At 40.6% G+C, this 17,505-nt stretch overlaps 1 protein-coding gene across 1 annotated transcript in view; it reads right to left on the reverse strand.

Moving 5' to 3' along the window:
• Positions 1-841: 841 nt before the first annotated feature.
• Positions 842-17,505, reverse strand: part of Hs6st3 (heparan sulfate 6-O-sulfotransferase 3) — a gene marked incomplete in the record, with an annotated part of 667,184 nt that continues 650,520 nt past the window's right edge. The window contains 1 exon segment of the mRNA XM_005374096.2: positions 842-7,772. Within this exon segment, the coding sequence (XP_005374153.1) occupies positions 7,064-7,772 (709 nt within the window).

The following is a 17,505-nucleotide window of genomic DNA, read 5'->3' on the forward strand; positions in this document are numbered from 1 at the left end:
TGTATTTAATTGCCAATTTCTTTTGGATCCTATGTCTATCTTGGTTATTCTAAATCAAGTTCTCCTTCCATATGAACCCCACTAGATAGAGAAACATGGTCAAATGACATTTTTCTACTGCTAAATATCTCACCCATAAGTGAGGAAGCAATTTCCAATTTCCAGTTCTACAGAACAACATCAACAACAACAAAACAATATTAGAAATTGCAGCATTCAACAGATTTTTGAATGAATGAGCTTTTCTTCTACTAGAACTAATTATGTGCTTATATTTTAAAGGGAAGAATCACACATGAGCCACACACATTAATTTAGTGGAGAAGCGCACATTAGTGTTCCTACTGCCTGCATTTTTGCTACTTCTCTGCCCTTTCCTCCTCTCATTTCTTCCCTTTTCTCTTTCTTCCTTTCAGATAGAATTTCCAGATCCTTGGGTCCAATCTCTATTTGTCTCCTGACAGTCTCCCTCAAATCTTTACCCCATTCCCTCATCTCTAGGTGTCTTTTCCACACCTCACAGTAGATTTCAAGGTGTCAAGGTGGGCGGTGGTGGGGAGAGGCCCAGAGAACCGTGGTTTTAGAAGCTTATGTGTTTGAGAGCCTGTGAAATCCTACCTGGTCTCACAGGCTCAAAATTGTTTCAATCCACATTTTCTTTGTCTTTTATACCTTTTAAAATTTCACATCCAATAACCACATTTGTACCCGAAGCACATGGATTCTCAGAGTTTGACTAAGCTGATCCTGCAGATTCAATTTCCACAAATCCCTTAAAGTGTTTAACTAACTTTTCTCATTTTGAAAAAGTCTCTGACAAAAACACAGGGGGAAACAATTGTTCTTGACATCACAACAGTTTAATATAGTAACTTATTCATTAAATTGTGCTTCACATCAATGGAAATCCTCAGTTCTACAAACTATCATTTTTAAATAGTGATAAAGGTTGATAATGTCACAATACAATTTCCTAGTAACCAAGTTCATACATATTATTGCACAGAAACAAAAAGAAATACCGCTTAGAAGAAATAATTTACTATCTATTGAATAGCTAACTTTACATCTAAAGTGGGGAATCAGATGATCCAGATTTTTCCCTTCTAACATTGATACATTAAAATAATAATAATAATGCAAGCAGAACCCAGAAAGTATTCCCAAAAATACATAGAAGAAGGAAAAGAAAAAATGACCACATGACTAAGACCAAAAAAATGGCAAGGAGATGGAAGACAAATGTGACACTGACTAAATCACACAAGACCTTGCCCTTTGGAGCACTATTCTCCCCGGGTTAATTTCAGCACTGACATCGGGTCCTTCGATGAGTGTCTTCCATGCAGCAGAACATGGAACTTGCAGAGGTTCCATGTGATGTGCTGAAAGATGCCAGTTGCAATATTTTCCATAGATAACTGGGAACACAGGCTCAAGATTCACCCGTGTGTCTGTGCTCTCAGATCCGCATTCTGCTAGGTTTCCTGGAGTCCTTGCCTGGAAGTTCAGACACTTCTGTGTTGCAGATGTTGATGGTGTTCAAGGCTGAGCCAGTCCTCTGGAAGGCTCAGTACTTCTGCAAGGCAGGTTCCTCCCCTCAATGAGCAGAGGGTCCATAGGCAAGCCCATCCACGAGGCTATAAAAAACACAGGTCTCAGATTCCCCCCATGCCACTTGCCCAGAAGAAGGGCTGACTCAGTTTCCAGGTGTTAGCTCAGATGTGTTCTAGGAAACGTGCTGGGACAAGAGCCGGCATTGGCTTGTATCCAGTAGAGATGGAAGAACACAATCATGAGGAAGCCAAGAGCGCCTTGGAGAAAGATCCATTGTCTGCTTCCCAGGAGCCACAAGCTGTCCTTGCATTGTCCGGTTCAGCCATCCCTGATATCCAGCCTGGAGGCTTTCAGTTGGAGTTTTGATGACCAAGGGAGGCAGAATAAGGATGTGAAAAGAAAATCTTAGAGTCACAGCTGTGATCAGATCAGATAGTTCTTAAGCCCAACCCAGGTTTCTCTTTGATTCAATCCTCCAGCTCACCAGCCTTCAGTCCCTAAAGCCTCCCAGCCCTCTGATGTTGTGTTAAGAGACTCATTCCCTTTGCTGTTCTTTTAAATCGTTAAAAGGATTCCAGTCCACATGTTTCTCCCCTGCCCTTGATCTTCTGGACAGAAACTTTATCATAGTCATTTTTCTACCTTTCACCATTGCTTGGCACATATTTTATTCATCATCTTCCTATCTCTAAAAGACCTACCTCCCATTCAAGAGTCTGTTTTTCTTCTATTGGTACCTCGACTCTGCCTAGACCCCTGCATTGGCACGATACCATTATACACAACCTTCTTCTCAGCAGAGGTCGGGGCTGGGAAAGAGTCGGATACACTCTCTATGGGAAGATGTTAGCTTATGACAGCTTAAAGCACTTCCTCTCTCCAGCAAATGTGCAAAAGAACTGATTTAACACCAAATAAAACCTCTAAGAGCTAAAGCAATAAGTTGCTGATAAAATATTGAGGAAGAAGTAGAGAGAGGGAGATATTTTATGGGCAGGGGTTCTATTGATCACCCCTTAAGCTTCTCTAACAGGTAACTACTGGTTGTGAAGGTTCCTAATGCTAAGTTTCCCGAAGGGCTGTGTGCATAATCCTCAGCCTTCCTCCTGAGTATTTTTTGGTCGAATTGGGGAGACACTCAGTTAACAGTGTTTGAGGGCCTCCCCTGAGTTTGAGCGCTCCTTTTCACCTCCCCTGAAGCACTGCCCACCTCTTGGGTATTTCACTCCTAATAAGAGGTCCCCTGGCTAGAGGCAGAAATGAGAGTCAAATCGACAGTCTCACTGGCCTTTTTTTAGGTCACTGCAGGTCTACAAAAAGGTGTGGGAAGATATAAATCAATGAAGATTTATATTTCATATTTTTGCATTTCCCAATCCCAGTACTATGTGGAGCAGCATAATGTAGTAGGAAAAGATATGAAATCAAAAACTAGGGGCTCTGAGCAACTTTCTTGCCAATGAATTAGAGTCTTTGGGAAACTTTTAACATCTCCGAATCTCTATTCCACACTAGCAAATGGGATAATGAACACAGGTCTCATTTGACACACAAGAACTCAATGAAGGCCAGATGAGATGCTAGTTGTAGAAATGTTTTGAAAAGTATTATATGCTATACAAAGTGATGAATATTAATCCCATCCTTTGTAAAACATATGATGAAATAAATGACATTGAATAGCAGTTAATATATTTTCCACTTCCCTTTTGTGTCAGATACTAATAGTTTTTTATCAGTACTAATTTTCACATTTTAAAAAATAATAAAATCCTCTTTTCTGCGCTTAGACATGTCTAATGTCCAGGTTCCAAGACATGATGTATGACTGCAAGAAATACGTGAAACATCCCTCTGCTTCTTCTCTACTGTCTGAAATGCCAAAGGCAGGAGCTTCAGCAGCCATCTTGAGGTGGAAACCATACATTAGAATGAAAGAAAAATAAGGGTAAACCTGGGCTTCTGGTAACTTCACACATTAGATCTATCAAACCAGTTTGTCCAAGTGGGAGAGAAGTAGTTTAAGTATCTCTGTTAAGATAGTAAATAGGAATCCTAGCCAATGCCCTTAATATTTATTTTTTAATGATCTGTTCTCACCTTCTTGCTAGGCCTATTTGATAGACTTTCTTCCCAATATTAGTATCATAGCCACTCAGATTTTTGAAAATGTTACAGTGAGTTTGCATATTTCAAACCTTTGACTAAACTCTTCATGACACAATTACCACCTTAGAGGAGAAGAAAAGGATCTGTATATTTTTTATTAACACATTATTTCCTTAACTTTTGTCTAACTTTAATTGTTAAGATTATCTACTACTTTCTCCAGTTACCAACAGTAGGCTGTCAAAAACCAGCAGGAGACAATATGTGTGTATCTTAGTTGTTAATAAAATCTAAACACAAAGGCATACACACACATGCATGCACACACATACACACACGCGCCTGGACGCCACATCCCAGTTTGGCTTGTGGTGATTGCATTACCATATGCACCTGGGAATTGCCAAAAGTGGACAGAACATGGAACTGCCTGGGGATTGATTGATTTATTTTTCTCTCTTTTTGGGCTTTGGACCCTAACACACTCGGAGTTGATTTAGTTTAGTAACTTGGGGCTGCAGCCTTTCCAGGATCCTTAGGCCCAGGTGTACTTTACTAGCATCCTTCCCCTGAGCTTCACTCAGCATGCAGGTGTGCAGTGAATTTTTGGAGGCCGCACTGTGTCCTTACTCCTCCAATTCTATCAGTATAGGACCCCAGTGATAAGATAAGTGTGCTACTGTAGAATGAAATGATGTGTGCGGGGGGCGACCACATTGGGTTCCTTTATTTACTCAGCACTGGCCTCCAGCCAACATGAGGAGGCGGTGTCTCCTCTGCACACCCTGCTATCCGGCTTCAAGTGGAGCATAATATATCAAGCCCGCCACTGTAAGGAGGTAGAAAGCCTTTTGATATAAATCCCAAGGTGTCTCAGGAGGCAGTTAGTAGGGGCTGCCTCCAAGTCTCACTTATGCATGAAATCCCTGCCAAAAAGTTAAAGTGAATTTAGAAGAAATAATCTGAATGCTTTCTCACTGGTTTGGATTTTCTACATGACAAAACACCAGGTTGTTACTGTGTGTGTGTATGTGTGTGTGTGTGTGTGTGTGTGTGCCCACACATGTCCATGTGCAATGCCGTGGTAGGTAAAAGGATAATTTTCAGCCTTTCTATTCTAGCCAGAACATTAGCTCGCAACAAGGGAATGTGAAGATCGAGAGAGACTTCTCATTAAATCCCTGCTGCAATGTTGCTTCACTTCCTACTTTAGGAAGAAATTACCAGAGGGAGACTCAGACATTTGGTGAGCCCTGATCCTGACCAACTCATGTGTGATATGTTCTTGGCTTTTTGAACTCACTCACTCTTATAAATAGGTACAAAAGTACAGCTGCCTAAAAAGTTATCAAATGCAGCTCATTGATGAGTCAGTGATGTAGAGAGGACTTACTCAAAGGCAGAACACGTCTGGGTCATTTCCAGTTTCGCGTTATCTTGCTGCTAGTTTGTGCCACCTACATGGGCCACAGAAAAATACTCTGGGGCAAAAACAGCTGATTTCTTGCGTGATTGTCAAGGACCATTAGGCAGCATGAGCCCATATCCCATATGGACAATATAGTGGGTAGAAGCACATTGCAGTCAGCCAGGCCTACTTTACAATCTGGGAGGAAACTACTCATTATCTGTGGGCTTCACTTTTCCCATGTACAGAATGAGATTAACAATAGCTGCATTGGTTGCAGGTATGAGAAAGGCCTCCTTCAGTTCATGATTGAAGGGGCCCCCCAAGAATGCCTTCTCTTTTACCACAGGGATAGCCAAGGGCAGTGAGAGAGGTTCCACAGCTACATCTCCAGATCTGTATTTGACGGGCATGCTGGGCTCCCCTCTGCACAGCTAGTGCTCCTTGAATGCTTGTTGGTTGATTAACTCTCAAGCCCAGAGAGAGTATTCTGGAGGCTGAGAAGTGGCTTATGTAAAGCTGGCTTAAACATCAAACATGTTGGACATCAGTGAAATAGGATTTTCAATCTGATTTAGGGTTTTCACTCTTTTTGCCTTCAGCTCCTTGAAAGAACTGATCATATCGATGTGTGTGAAACTTTCTACCCACTCTGATCCTTCTTCTTGATGTGAGCTAAAAGCTTTCAATTCCCTCCTCCATACTTTATCCCTTATTATTCATAGACTTTTTGTTATTTTAGTTGTGACTGGGGAAAGGCAGAAATAAAGAGCACTTGGCAACATACCACATTTTAGGGGTCCAGTTTAATATACTCTACCCTGATTCACTGTCTGTAGTCACAGAGTAAGAACAGGAAAGGATCATGTGGGAGGAAAGAAGCTATCAGACTACGGACATTTACAATGTTGGGGTACTGCTCTGTCTGAACCCCAGGGATGACTGTCCTAGGAATGGTTCCACGTGTCCTAGCTCCAAAGAGAGTTATTCATTGAGCAACCTTAACATTGTTTTGTGTACATTCTAGTTACACTCCTACTTTTTAGGCCACGTTCTTTTTAAACATCATTTATGTGATGGTGCAATTTCAAATCTGGCAGTTCTATGTGAGAGAAGATAACTGCTCCAAACAAGTTACTCTGAAATACTATTTTATAAAGGAAGATTCTGTAACCATCTGGAAATGTTAAACACCAGTATTTCTCCTCATTTTTCCCCTCTCTTAATTCATCATTCTTTCCTAACACTGACTATTAAAATGGTAAGATGTAATCTGCTTACGCATTAGTAAATAAGCCCTCTAAATGCCCCACCAATGTTCATTTCTCAGGGACCACAAGCCGTCCTCTCCTGTGTCAGCCCCTGTGCTCTAATGATGAGGAGGAAGCAAGGCCGAGAGCTCCGCTGCCACGGTTTTGTAGCCTATGGGTCTCTAGAGACGGTCAATAGTAGAGCGATTGTGTTTAAAATCAATTGCAACAACAAAGCACATTACCTGTGATTTAAACCATATTCAAACAAAGTTCAAAGTTCAAAGATGAGGACCAGCAGCCAGGGAAGGCTTGCCATTAAACCTCATCTCAGGGTAGAAAGGTCCTTCTTTCTCTTTCTTTAAATAGACCAATATTCCCATGACAGTATTAAACAACAGTTGCAACAGAACATCCAAGCCAGGCATTTGGCTTTTCACGTGTGGCCCTTTGGGCTCCATTCACCCAGGTGCTCACAAGGAGTGAGACTGCTTTTAGATGCTTTTGTCCTTGACCTTCTAAAGTGGTCTACACCGGATGCATTCCTACCCTACTTAATATCACTGATCGGAAAATGTCAAGGAAATCAATGAACAAGGTGGATAATCTCCAGCAGGATAAAACTGAAGACAGCGAGGAAGTAGATGTTTTCGGAGTGGCCCAGTTTCTCCAAGGTAATGCAACAGAAGGTCGGCACACCTGCTTATCTCCCCCTCTGGAAAGAGGAGTGGGCAAGGGGTCACCATCTCACCACCTGGCTGTTGTAGTCCTCTGTGACAGTCCCCTCTGATGGTCCATCTTCTTTGGGCCACCGGTGGGCCCTGTGCTCCCGGTGCAGCCTCCGTTCCTCCTTTCGCTTTTGACGGTCCCTCTGGTGTTCCAGCTGCTTGGTGTGGTGATAGCGCTGCTGGAAGAGATCTTTTGCATACTCGTAAAGCTGTACATCCAGGAAATTCAGCTCCTCAATGCGCTGGCGGGCGCCCTCATTGATTTCCACATTGGAAGCCCGCGTGATATTAAATTGTGTGAAGGGGGAAATGAACTTGAGGTTGAATGTCCTTTCAAAGAGAAACTGTGTCTTCCGCTGGAATTCGGTGAGCCCAAAGAAGGCCATGTTTTTTAGGTTATTCTTTGCACTCTGCAACAGGATGGTGTTTCTCTCACTCTCGTTCATGAAAGTCAAGTTGTAGCAGCCCACCAGGCTGAGGTCAGCCAGCATGCGCACCTGGCGGTTGTTAGCCAGGTTGTAGCTGCAGTCCATAAATTCCCGCAAGCTGACCCCAGACCAGTCATCCCCAGGGTAGCAGGTAGGCAGCTCATCGGGGGTGGGGCTTCTTCCATCACACATATGCAGAGAGGTTTTCCATGTGGCCCCTCGCTGGACGTGTTTCCATTCACTCAGGTACCTTGACACTGGATCCCGCAACATTGTGATGTAATAGAAATTCCTGCAAGAAACAGAGGAAGAGTAGTTGATAATTCAAACACTGAGATTCTGAACCTTTGTGATTTCTATGTCAATGCTGAGTTAATGGTTCTTCGGTCAAGTGCTCAAGGTAGATCAGTTGCCTGGATTTGTCCCTATCAGGTGTATATGCACTTATTTCCATACAGATAGCAAAGCCAGTTTTCAATTATAAGTTTGCTGGACTTTTCCTCCTCATTCAAGTGTGAAGAGGAATGGCGTGGAAGGATTGGATCATTCGTTCATTTAGCAATTGTTCATTGACAAATTACTAATGCCCATGGCTGACATTTAGAAGCAACACCATGATTTTTAAGATTTATTATCCATTTGCTACTTTCTTTGATCCTTATAACAAGTTTTGCAGTAGATGGGGTTCTACTAAGTGGGAACAATGCAAGGAGGTGAAGTGATTACTCAAGGTCATGGGACTAAAAATGGCAAGGGTGAAATCCAATTGTCCACCTTTTCTCTTAATTCTGTTATTCTGATTATGAGGTAGGTGGGGTGAGGGAAGGATCGGCCATCCACCCAGTTTTCTCACCAGAAGTGTTGGAGCAAAGCCTGGAGGCCCATTTGTCACAAAAGCCATAAAAGGACCTCACAGAGGAGCATGCTGGACCCAGGTCTCCAAGCTGTCGTTTGGCTCTAAAGTCCCACTTTGGCCTGTGCCCTTCCACAAACACCTGATCCCAATTCACCCCAGTCTACTCCTCGGATCACTGAAGTGCACCTGAGTTTACTCAGACATACTCTAGGGAGTTAAAAGTGGTCCTAAAATGCTTTGAAAAGAACAGAAGGTCTCCCTGACCCCTCTATGAGTGGCACAGTACTATAGAACCCTGGAATCATGGCTGGTGCTAGGTTTGCCTGACTGCTGTCCAATGATCCCCACATGGTCTGTTATGGCATACATGGCCTACATGTTTGATCAGGACAAAATCAGGCCATTTTTGCTTAATATCTGCTCTTTGAAGAAACGACACTAGTATAAATATACACACAAATTGATAGCTGGGTAGAGAATCTGTTGAGGAATGACTTTTGGTTATATCTGCATCATGTTTCTATTTGTCAAATATTTCTGCTATCAAGCAGGTGTAGGTAATACTTGCTGGGATCATCCCTGTGTTGTCAAGCAGATATTTGCACTAGGAGCTAAGTGATGGAGGGTCTGATTCTCTAATGAAATCAAATGATGCCTGAAGCGTTCTTGAAAAACTGTAAAGAACAGAATTAGAGAAGCTGGGAAGTCACTCTTCCTGTTTCAGTCTCACAACACTCACCTCATCTTCGTGCTATAGATGGGGGCTGTTGGGTCAAATTCTAAGCTGGAGAGAGCTTCTGTGTCTCCCACCCCAAATCACCTTTGGTAAGAATAGCGAATCATTGCCTTAAAAGGAATGATGAAAGGAGAAGAGGAGAAAGAAAACTATGTCCCATTTTTGTGTGCTCAATAACGAAGTGCCAGTGGAGACAACAGGAAGCTCAACGGAGAAACTAAAAGAATGGAAATGAATGCATCCTAATTCTCAAAGAAGGGCGCCTCAGAGGGGTTAGTAAGCATATGAAGAATGGATAAATTGTTGAAAGCTTACATTCTATTTAATGGAGACACTTTATTCAAGTTTTCTAACTAATCACTCCTACATCACTCACAAAAATACTTTTTCAGATTTGGGGGTAAAATGTTTCTAATTTTATCTTAAATTGCATTGATAAAAGCTCTATTTAGATAAAGCTGAAACTCTTTTTATGCCAAATGTTTTCCTCATAGGCCATCACCAAAGACCTATGATGTTCCGAACTTGATAGATGTCAGGCATTGTGCTAAGGATATAGTCCATTTCAATATCTAGGAGGTGAGTGCACATTACTCTGTTTTTAACAGTATGGAATGAACTAAGAATGTGAGGAGATGAAATAAGCTGCCCAAGGTTACCTTGGTAATACATTTCAGAACTTAGATTTTATTCTCTCTCTCTCTCTTTCTCTCATCATTAAAAGAAAACGACTCATCTCCTAGCATTTGTTCTCTTTGGCCAAGCTAACCTGGATAGAAGAAAAGTACATGCCAAGTAAACACAATGGAAATAAAAGGAATTCAATGGTGAAATGTTTGTGTTTCCGCTTTTTAAAAGGAACTGATGAACTACAGTATTTAAAATTATTCTCTTTTCTGTATTTGGTTACTTTAAATGTATCACCTCACCAGTATGTAAGTCAGTCAGTTTTGAAATAAGCTAAAGAAACTTTAATGTCTTAAATAACATTTACTTCCCCTTAAATTGTTAGGAAAAATTTATTGAAGCTGCTAAGGATAGACCAGCTTGTGCCCTAGCTTTTATAATTACCATCTTACATTACTCATTTGTCTTTTCAAATGGTGGAATAACTTCTATCCATGGAAGAAAATGTCCTATAAGGTCAATAGGGGAATCTGGTTAAAGCCTGATGTAGCTTCTTGGCTCCATAAGGAAATACTGGCAATAAAGTTTTGCTCAGAGTAGATATTACTATTGCTGAACATTAGATGACATGCCAGCATTAATCCTATTTTAGCCCTATGTTTAGATGTGTTCACATTTCAATTCTAGTAGCACAGACAGATTTTTAATTCACAAAACAATTGGTCAATAAATATGTAAATAGAGTAATAGTGACAGTGACATAAGCCAGTGGATTAAGGATGTCAAATACATCAGGACAGAAGAATTTAAACCAAAAAGATCTTTGAATTAAGTCAAGTTAGATTGCAAATAGAAAATTTCTAACTTCCCTGTAACTAGACAAAATAGAAATCCTACAAAAGTATTTACACAACAACAAAAAGCCATCCAATCAATGTGTAAGTCTCAATCTCATTTATGACTCTCAAATTTTATATGATGGAGATTTTTAACATAACCATAAGAGTTGCAGGATCTTGGAGTTGTAAATTACAAAGATTGGAAGCAAACATTTAACTGAAGACAGTTGGAATATGAAGAAGTTTTTGTCTCCCTCGGGAAAATAAGCCATTGACTTTTTGATAACTTTGTTCCCTTGGGATCTATATCATCTTCAAGCTAAATGATACAAGATTAGGCTTAAAATGATCTTGGATTCAAATTTAACTTCATTTAGTTTAATACTGCATTTAACAATGCTTAACAAAATCTCCAGGAAGATATCCCCAAATTAGGGACGTTTGAATGAATAGAATTATATGCATTCTGAAATGTCACCCTAGAGTCCTAATATTAATGGCTTACTCCTCAGCTTGGTGCATTTGGAAGGTGGTGAAACTTTTAAGAGATGAGGCCTGATGAGAAAAAGTTAGGTCATTGTGTGCGGGCCTTTGAAGGGGACAAGGAGTGAAGACCACTTCTTGTTTCACTCTTTTTCACTTCCTGGCCACTATGAGGTGAATCATGTGCTATTTTATTACAAGCCCAAAAGAGACAATGCAAAGTCATCACAGACTGGGACCCTTGAAGCTATGAACCAAAATAAACATTTCTTTGTTAGGAATTGTTCACTACCTTAGGTATTTTCTCACAGTGACAGAAAGCTGACTACACACTTCCCCACTCCAAAACAATGGAAATTCATTTTCTTCTGTTTGAATAATTCCCAATTCAATTTTTCATGAAAGCACTTGAAAGATTCAGTACTACTGAAATTTTCAACTTTATTTTTTAGGCCTCATTTGCTGAATAACACAATGGGGTAAGAAAGTCAGTTTTCAAATGGTAAAGTAAAGTAATGTAATGTAAAATAACGTAAAGGAAAGGAAAGGTAAGGAAAGAAAAGGAAGGGAAAGGAAGGGAAAGGAAGGGAAAGGAGAGGAGAGGAGAGGAGAGGAGAGGAGAGGAGAGGAGAGAAGAGGAAAGGAAATGAGAAGGACAATCAACTCAAATGTTGTGGTGGCCATAATACAAAAGATATTCATTGACTTCCATTTTTTCTCACTCAGTTTCTTGAGACATGTTCTCACTTGCTCGTATATTTATCCTGATAGTTAATCTAAACTCTTCCCAGATTTCAGAAAGATAAATAAGTAAATTAATGTTCCTCATTTCATCAATTCATTCATTTATTCATAACACGCTGATTCCACTCTACTTACCAAGCACTGAGATTAGTCATGGAGGACACAGAAATGAATAAGACATTGTCCTCCAAGATACCTTGGGCAGCCAGTGATTTTGATAAAGTAAAAGAAATGTGAACTACTAAGTTTAGGGGAAATTCTGCCATTGTCCTTGGACCAGAGCAATCCTTACGACAGATAACTTTGGTTGTCTTGGTGACAGCATCCTGTGCACAGATTTTTCATTTGCCACTTACTTCATCAAAATCTTGAGTGAATTTATTTAAGAAAGTCTCACTCTAAAGTAATTCAAGCTCTTTAGAACTGTCTTTTTTGTGATCATGGTATAAGAAAGGCAAATAATTAGGTAGTGAGAAAGATGAGGGAGCTGGGTGCTTTGTTAGTCCAATAATTATTTTACCTTATCATTGTCATACGGGCTACTGTTGCTTAATGAAGTTCAAAGAAATGGAACGTCCCTTTTCCATGGCTAGTTTAAATTCACTTTTAGTATATTGCTCTGCTTTAATGTAATCACATGAAAGAATTCAAAATACAACATGGGACATTGTTGTCGTCTCTCACTATGAAAGTCTTTGGCTTTTTCTTTGCTCACTTGTGGCCAGCTCACCTTTTCCAGCCCAGCCAAGGCTTGTATCCACCTCCCCAGATGTTAGTCTGTAGCATTTCCCCCATCATGCATTGTATTTTAACTTTTATGTAAAAGTCTTGGTCACATCGAAAATATCAAGCTCCATTTTGATAACCATACCTTGGACCTTGTCCCATAGCACCTAACACCAAATCTTGCTTACAGCAGATGTTCAAAAAATGATTGTTGATAAAAGAAAATCGTTTCATAAAATAAATACATTTTAATAATTAAGGTGAATTGCTTTGGTAAGTGTGCCTTTTTGTTAATAAAAAATTTTTGATGTTACTTTTAATGCTTAACATGTTTGCACAGAGTAAAATGATAGAACATCTAAGGTTATCTATCATTTGCTTGTGATGGTTGATGATATGTAGAGAGAGATATTCAATACAAACTTATGGTAAAAAAAAGCCAAGTATTTCTTATTTACAAGATAATTAGCAACAGTTTATTTTATTATTTATTTGTCCATTTGTTTTTATAGTACTTGGGATTGAATCCAGGGCCTTCACATTGATCCACACACCCAGACATGTTTATTTTTTATTTTGAGACAGGGCCTCACTCTTATGGTTCATGTCTAGATATCCCCCCAAAGCCTCGCGAAATTTTAGGGTTTTTTGGAGGTAGGTAAATCTAGAGTTTATGATTGATTCAAGGCCTAGTGCTGGGATTAAGGGTGTCAGTGCTATGCCTGCTCTAGAGCAGGAAGCCTGCATACAATATAAGGAACAAGCAGAGGCTTACCTCTCACCTTCCTTTGGTTGATTTTGCTGTCTTCTGCTGCTATGAATCATTACCCTTCTCCCTTGTATGCCCCTGCATTGGAACCAGTAGATTATGGACTGAAACCTCTATAAACTGTGAGCTAAATGAACATTTCCCCTTTTAACTTTGGATGTCAGGTATTTTTATCCCAGCAATGAGAAAAGTAACTAAGACACTCACTAAGTTGCTAAATTGTCCAGGTTGCAATCCTCTTGCTTCAGCCTTTCAAAATACTAGGGTTACAAGTGGGGGCTGCCATACCCAGCTTATTTACTTTTTAATATCAAATGTACTGCAATTCTTCCTGATTGCTTTAAGAAGCTGCATTTCACTTATAAGAAACTATCTTTCACTTAGCTGGTTATTGTATAATTTACTCCTTTTTAAAATTAACCATTGATTTAATTAACACGTGCTTATTGAGTGTTTGCTGGTATAAAAAAATGTGGAGAATATAAAAAAGAACAAAATACCCTCAAGTATTGTTGACACAGGTGTGCTAGGATAGCAAAAGACTAATTAGGAGTACACAAAGAATATTTAAGAGAGCTCTCTGTACGTTTAAGCACCAGCCATACGTCTTGGCTAGGCCAGGGAGTCCAAACTATGTATTTCACTAAATGATTGCTCCAGACACAAGTCAGTAGTACAGGGCATTGGGTAATGCAGGTTGTTGAGACAAAATTGTCCTGGGTTGAAATGCAAATGTGGATTGCTAAAATGTGAAAAGTGTTGATTTATGAAGATTCATTTAGTACTACTATTAGACTAAAACAGACAAAGAGCTATTCTGTAGCCATGCTAAGAGACCAGTAGGGAAAAACCAAGAGCCATTGGTGTGGATGAGAAATCAGGAACAGATTGAAGAAATATGTTACACCCATGTGTCATTGCTTCCTCCTCTTCTTTATTGTCAGTGTTCTCTGTACTACTTATCCTCCTCTCTATTCTCTATCATCTAATCTTCCTCTTTGAATACTGCAACAGACAAAGGCAAAACTAGCCCCCTCATCAGCATAGAGGGGAAAGGAAGACACACAACTGGAATTGCTTCACCTGAGGTGACTAAAACAACATTCACTCACCCATTCCATGAGAAGACAAGTGCAAGAATTTACCCAATGCTAGGATCTCAGGAGATTAATGAACATGTTCCATCTACTACTAGTTTAACACATATAAAACCAAGCAACAAAATTAATATCTCTACACTCCACAGTTTTATATAGTCATGAAAATCTCACCAAGAAGGAACTATCTACCCAGCCATCTCTTATGTTTTCAGTGGAAGTGATTTCTTCCTCTATGCTCCCGGCAAAACCTGAACACCTTCTTTTACTACCTTTATCACAGTGGGCCAGTGAATGCCTTCTCGTGTGAACAGGCTTCATCAAGCCCGAGAGAGAGAAACTTGCTTTACCTTTCCTCCCTACAACATATACCGTGCAACCTAATATGTCATCTGTTGGCCAGTGTTTGTGGAGTAAATAAATACATAGATTTTTACTGGCCTCTGTTTCAGAGGCTCCTAGGCCTTTTGAAATGTGTGGGGAAAAAACAAATTTCTCCCAATTCCTCTTGCCCTACCGAATTTGAAAGGAGTTTTCACTGAGTGATCGAGTTTTGTCCGAGCTCAGTATATCACGAAGAACACTGTGAGTCACTGGTAAGGGATGGACTTCGGGGCAGCTGAAGGAGACAATTGGTTTTCACCGTGGGGTACACACAGGAGACAGGTCCATCTTCAAATCGAGCTGGTATGTGCGTTTCGAGCAAGGAAACTTAGCTCTCTTGGTCCTGCTATACAGTGTGCTGCAGTCTTTATGCAAATGCTCAGAATGGAATTAATTTCTTGACTCTCTTTCGGGCTCATTATAGGTTGCCCATTCTTCATTATCTCAGTGGAGTACTATCTGCACTGCACTGTATCTGATAGGGGGACTCGCGGTAGGGGCGCCGTGCAATCAGACTGCCCTTTGACACAGTGATGAAAAGGCCTTTTGTTCAAGCCTTGAAAACAAATTAAGGAATTTAAGAATGATGTTTTAAGCAAATGGGAAATTGGAAAGTATGATTGTCAAGTATCATAACAAAGAACTTTAGGAGGCCGACAATGGTACACATCGGGGTGATTGGTTCCAGGGATGTCCAGTATTGTGAAGAGAAAATGGAGACACGCGCAGGCTGTTATCTCACCTCTGGCAGATGCCCGAGTGGGGCATCACACTGCATAGTGCACCATGCTGCTATTACTGCCTCCCTCACCCGTAAGTAACTTAGAGAGCAGCCAGAGACCCTCATTCTCATTTTCCTTCCTGTGCATAGGTGAGAGGGGAGGGGAATGCCCGGGGGCCCCCTCAGGTGGAGACAGGCTCAGTATCCTTTCCCTCACTAGTCAACCTGAAAACTTTAAAGCATGAATAGTTTACATTTAGCCAGTATTGCTTGCTTGCTTTTTAAATCATTGCTTGTTTATCCGCCAGTTAGAAATGCAACATATTGTTGTTATGGAAAATATGGGACATGCAAAACATTAAAAATGAGGGAAATTAAAATTACCTATGATCATTTCACGTGGATAAACCAGGTATGAATACATATGTGCATTTCTTTCTTTTACAGATTTGAAAACATGATGTATTCTATTTCTATTTCTAACTTGTGTTTTAAACTTTACATGTATAAGATGAATATTTGTTCATTTACTTGCTATTCTTCTGTGTAAGAGTACAATGGTCTTCCATAAGAACTTAATATTCTAGCCATGGTTGTACCCTAATTTATATGACTAACCTCCCAGTTTTGCATAATTAGGCACATTCTGTTGAGGGAGTTATTATAAACAATAATGTGATAAACATCCTAAGCCATAAATATTTGTGCAGAGAGTAAGTTCCCAGAGTAGAATTCCTGAGTCAAAAGAATTACTCTCATTTCACTGTCAAAACTAAATATGGTTTCCACCAATGAGCCTCACTACAGGCAGAGTAGGAGTGGAGAAGGCCATTCTATGAAGGTTGACATCCTTGGGGACCAGGGGACATGGCCACCAGAAGTCAAGGGGGAGTTGGGAGACAGCGTCTGACCCCTCTCGGCTAGAGCAAGACGATTCTCTGCTGGAAACATGGGCTGGTGTCCAGGAGACATTCCTGGACAATCAGGTTGGGCTTAGAGACAGAACAGTAGGAAAACATTTTTGCAAAAAATGATTTGTTTATTTTTTACACAATGAGAAGCTAGACTATCAAATTAGAGACTAAACATTCATGGGATCCAATCCCACTCTTCAGAGCTGCAGCTATATTAAAGCTGACATCTGGATCAGAAAGATGGAGGTCTCTTGCCCGATTATATTCAGGGCCAGTCCTCAAAGAAACATCCTCTTGAGATGCAGTTTATCTGCAATATCTATGTGTCGGCCAAGTTTAATTATGGGGAGCCACACATGCTACTAAACCAAGCAAACAGAAGCAGGGAAAAAAAGGATCTTGGATGACACAGGTCATTTCTCAGTGATGATCAGCCAACCCCCTACTTCCCTAGAGAAGGAGGCTGCATTTATCAGTAAGATAAAATTTTAAATCTTGTCACGTCACTGCCTTCTATTGACAGGGAACCTATGAGCCTCAGACTCACTAAAATGGCATGATTTTTGGGTGGTTGTCACATTTGCTTTCACTTTCCCCCAAGTGGCTGAAGCAAGAATAAATCGCAGGGAATGCATGTTCCAGGGGCTTGTTCTTGCTATCTTGCTGAGTACAGTTCTTCCCAGTACATTTCAGATGTGCCAGCGAGGGTCCTGCTCTCATACATTATTCAGCAACTTCTGTAATTCTTTGGTTCAGAGGAACCCTGTTTTGCTCTGCATGGATGGGATTTGGGCACCAAGACATCTTGAGGCGCTAAGCAAAACTGTGGTTTATGCATGCGGGTATCCACCTGGAGCAGGGAGCCGCCCCAGAGTGAGATAAGGCCTTATTCAGCCTCTCTCGCAGCTCTAATCCCAGCCAGGCAGAGCAGAACAGCAGATAGTACACTCAGATTGTGTTATCAAGCTGCTCCTGTTCAGCCATGCTTTCTTCTTTCCTAATTTCCCAGGCGCTGCTTTGAGGAAATGCGAGAATTACACATGGTAAGAACTAGAAGGTGTCTCCATTGTGGTTGTTCAGCACAGGCTAATTTGGAAAGGGAAAGAAGTAAATCAGGATATTTCAGAGC

This window comes from Chinchilla lanigera, unplaced genomic scaffold (assembly GCF_000276665.1).
Source record: "Chinchilla lanigera isolate Chin_1 unplaced genomic scaffold, ChiLan1.0 scaffold00003, whole genome shotgun sequence".
Taxonomy (NCBI): domain Eukaryota; kingdom Metazoa; phylum Chordata; class Mammalia; order Rodentia; family Chinchillidae; genus Chinchilla; species Chinchilla lanigera.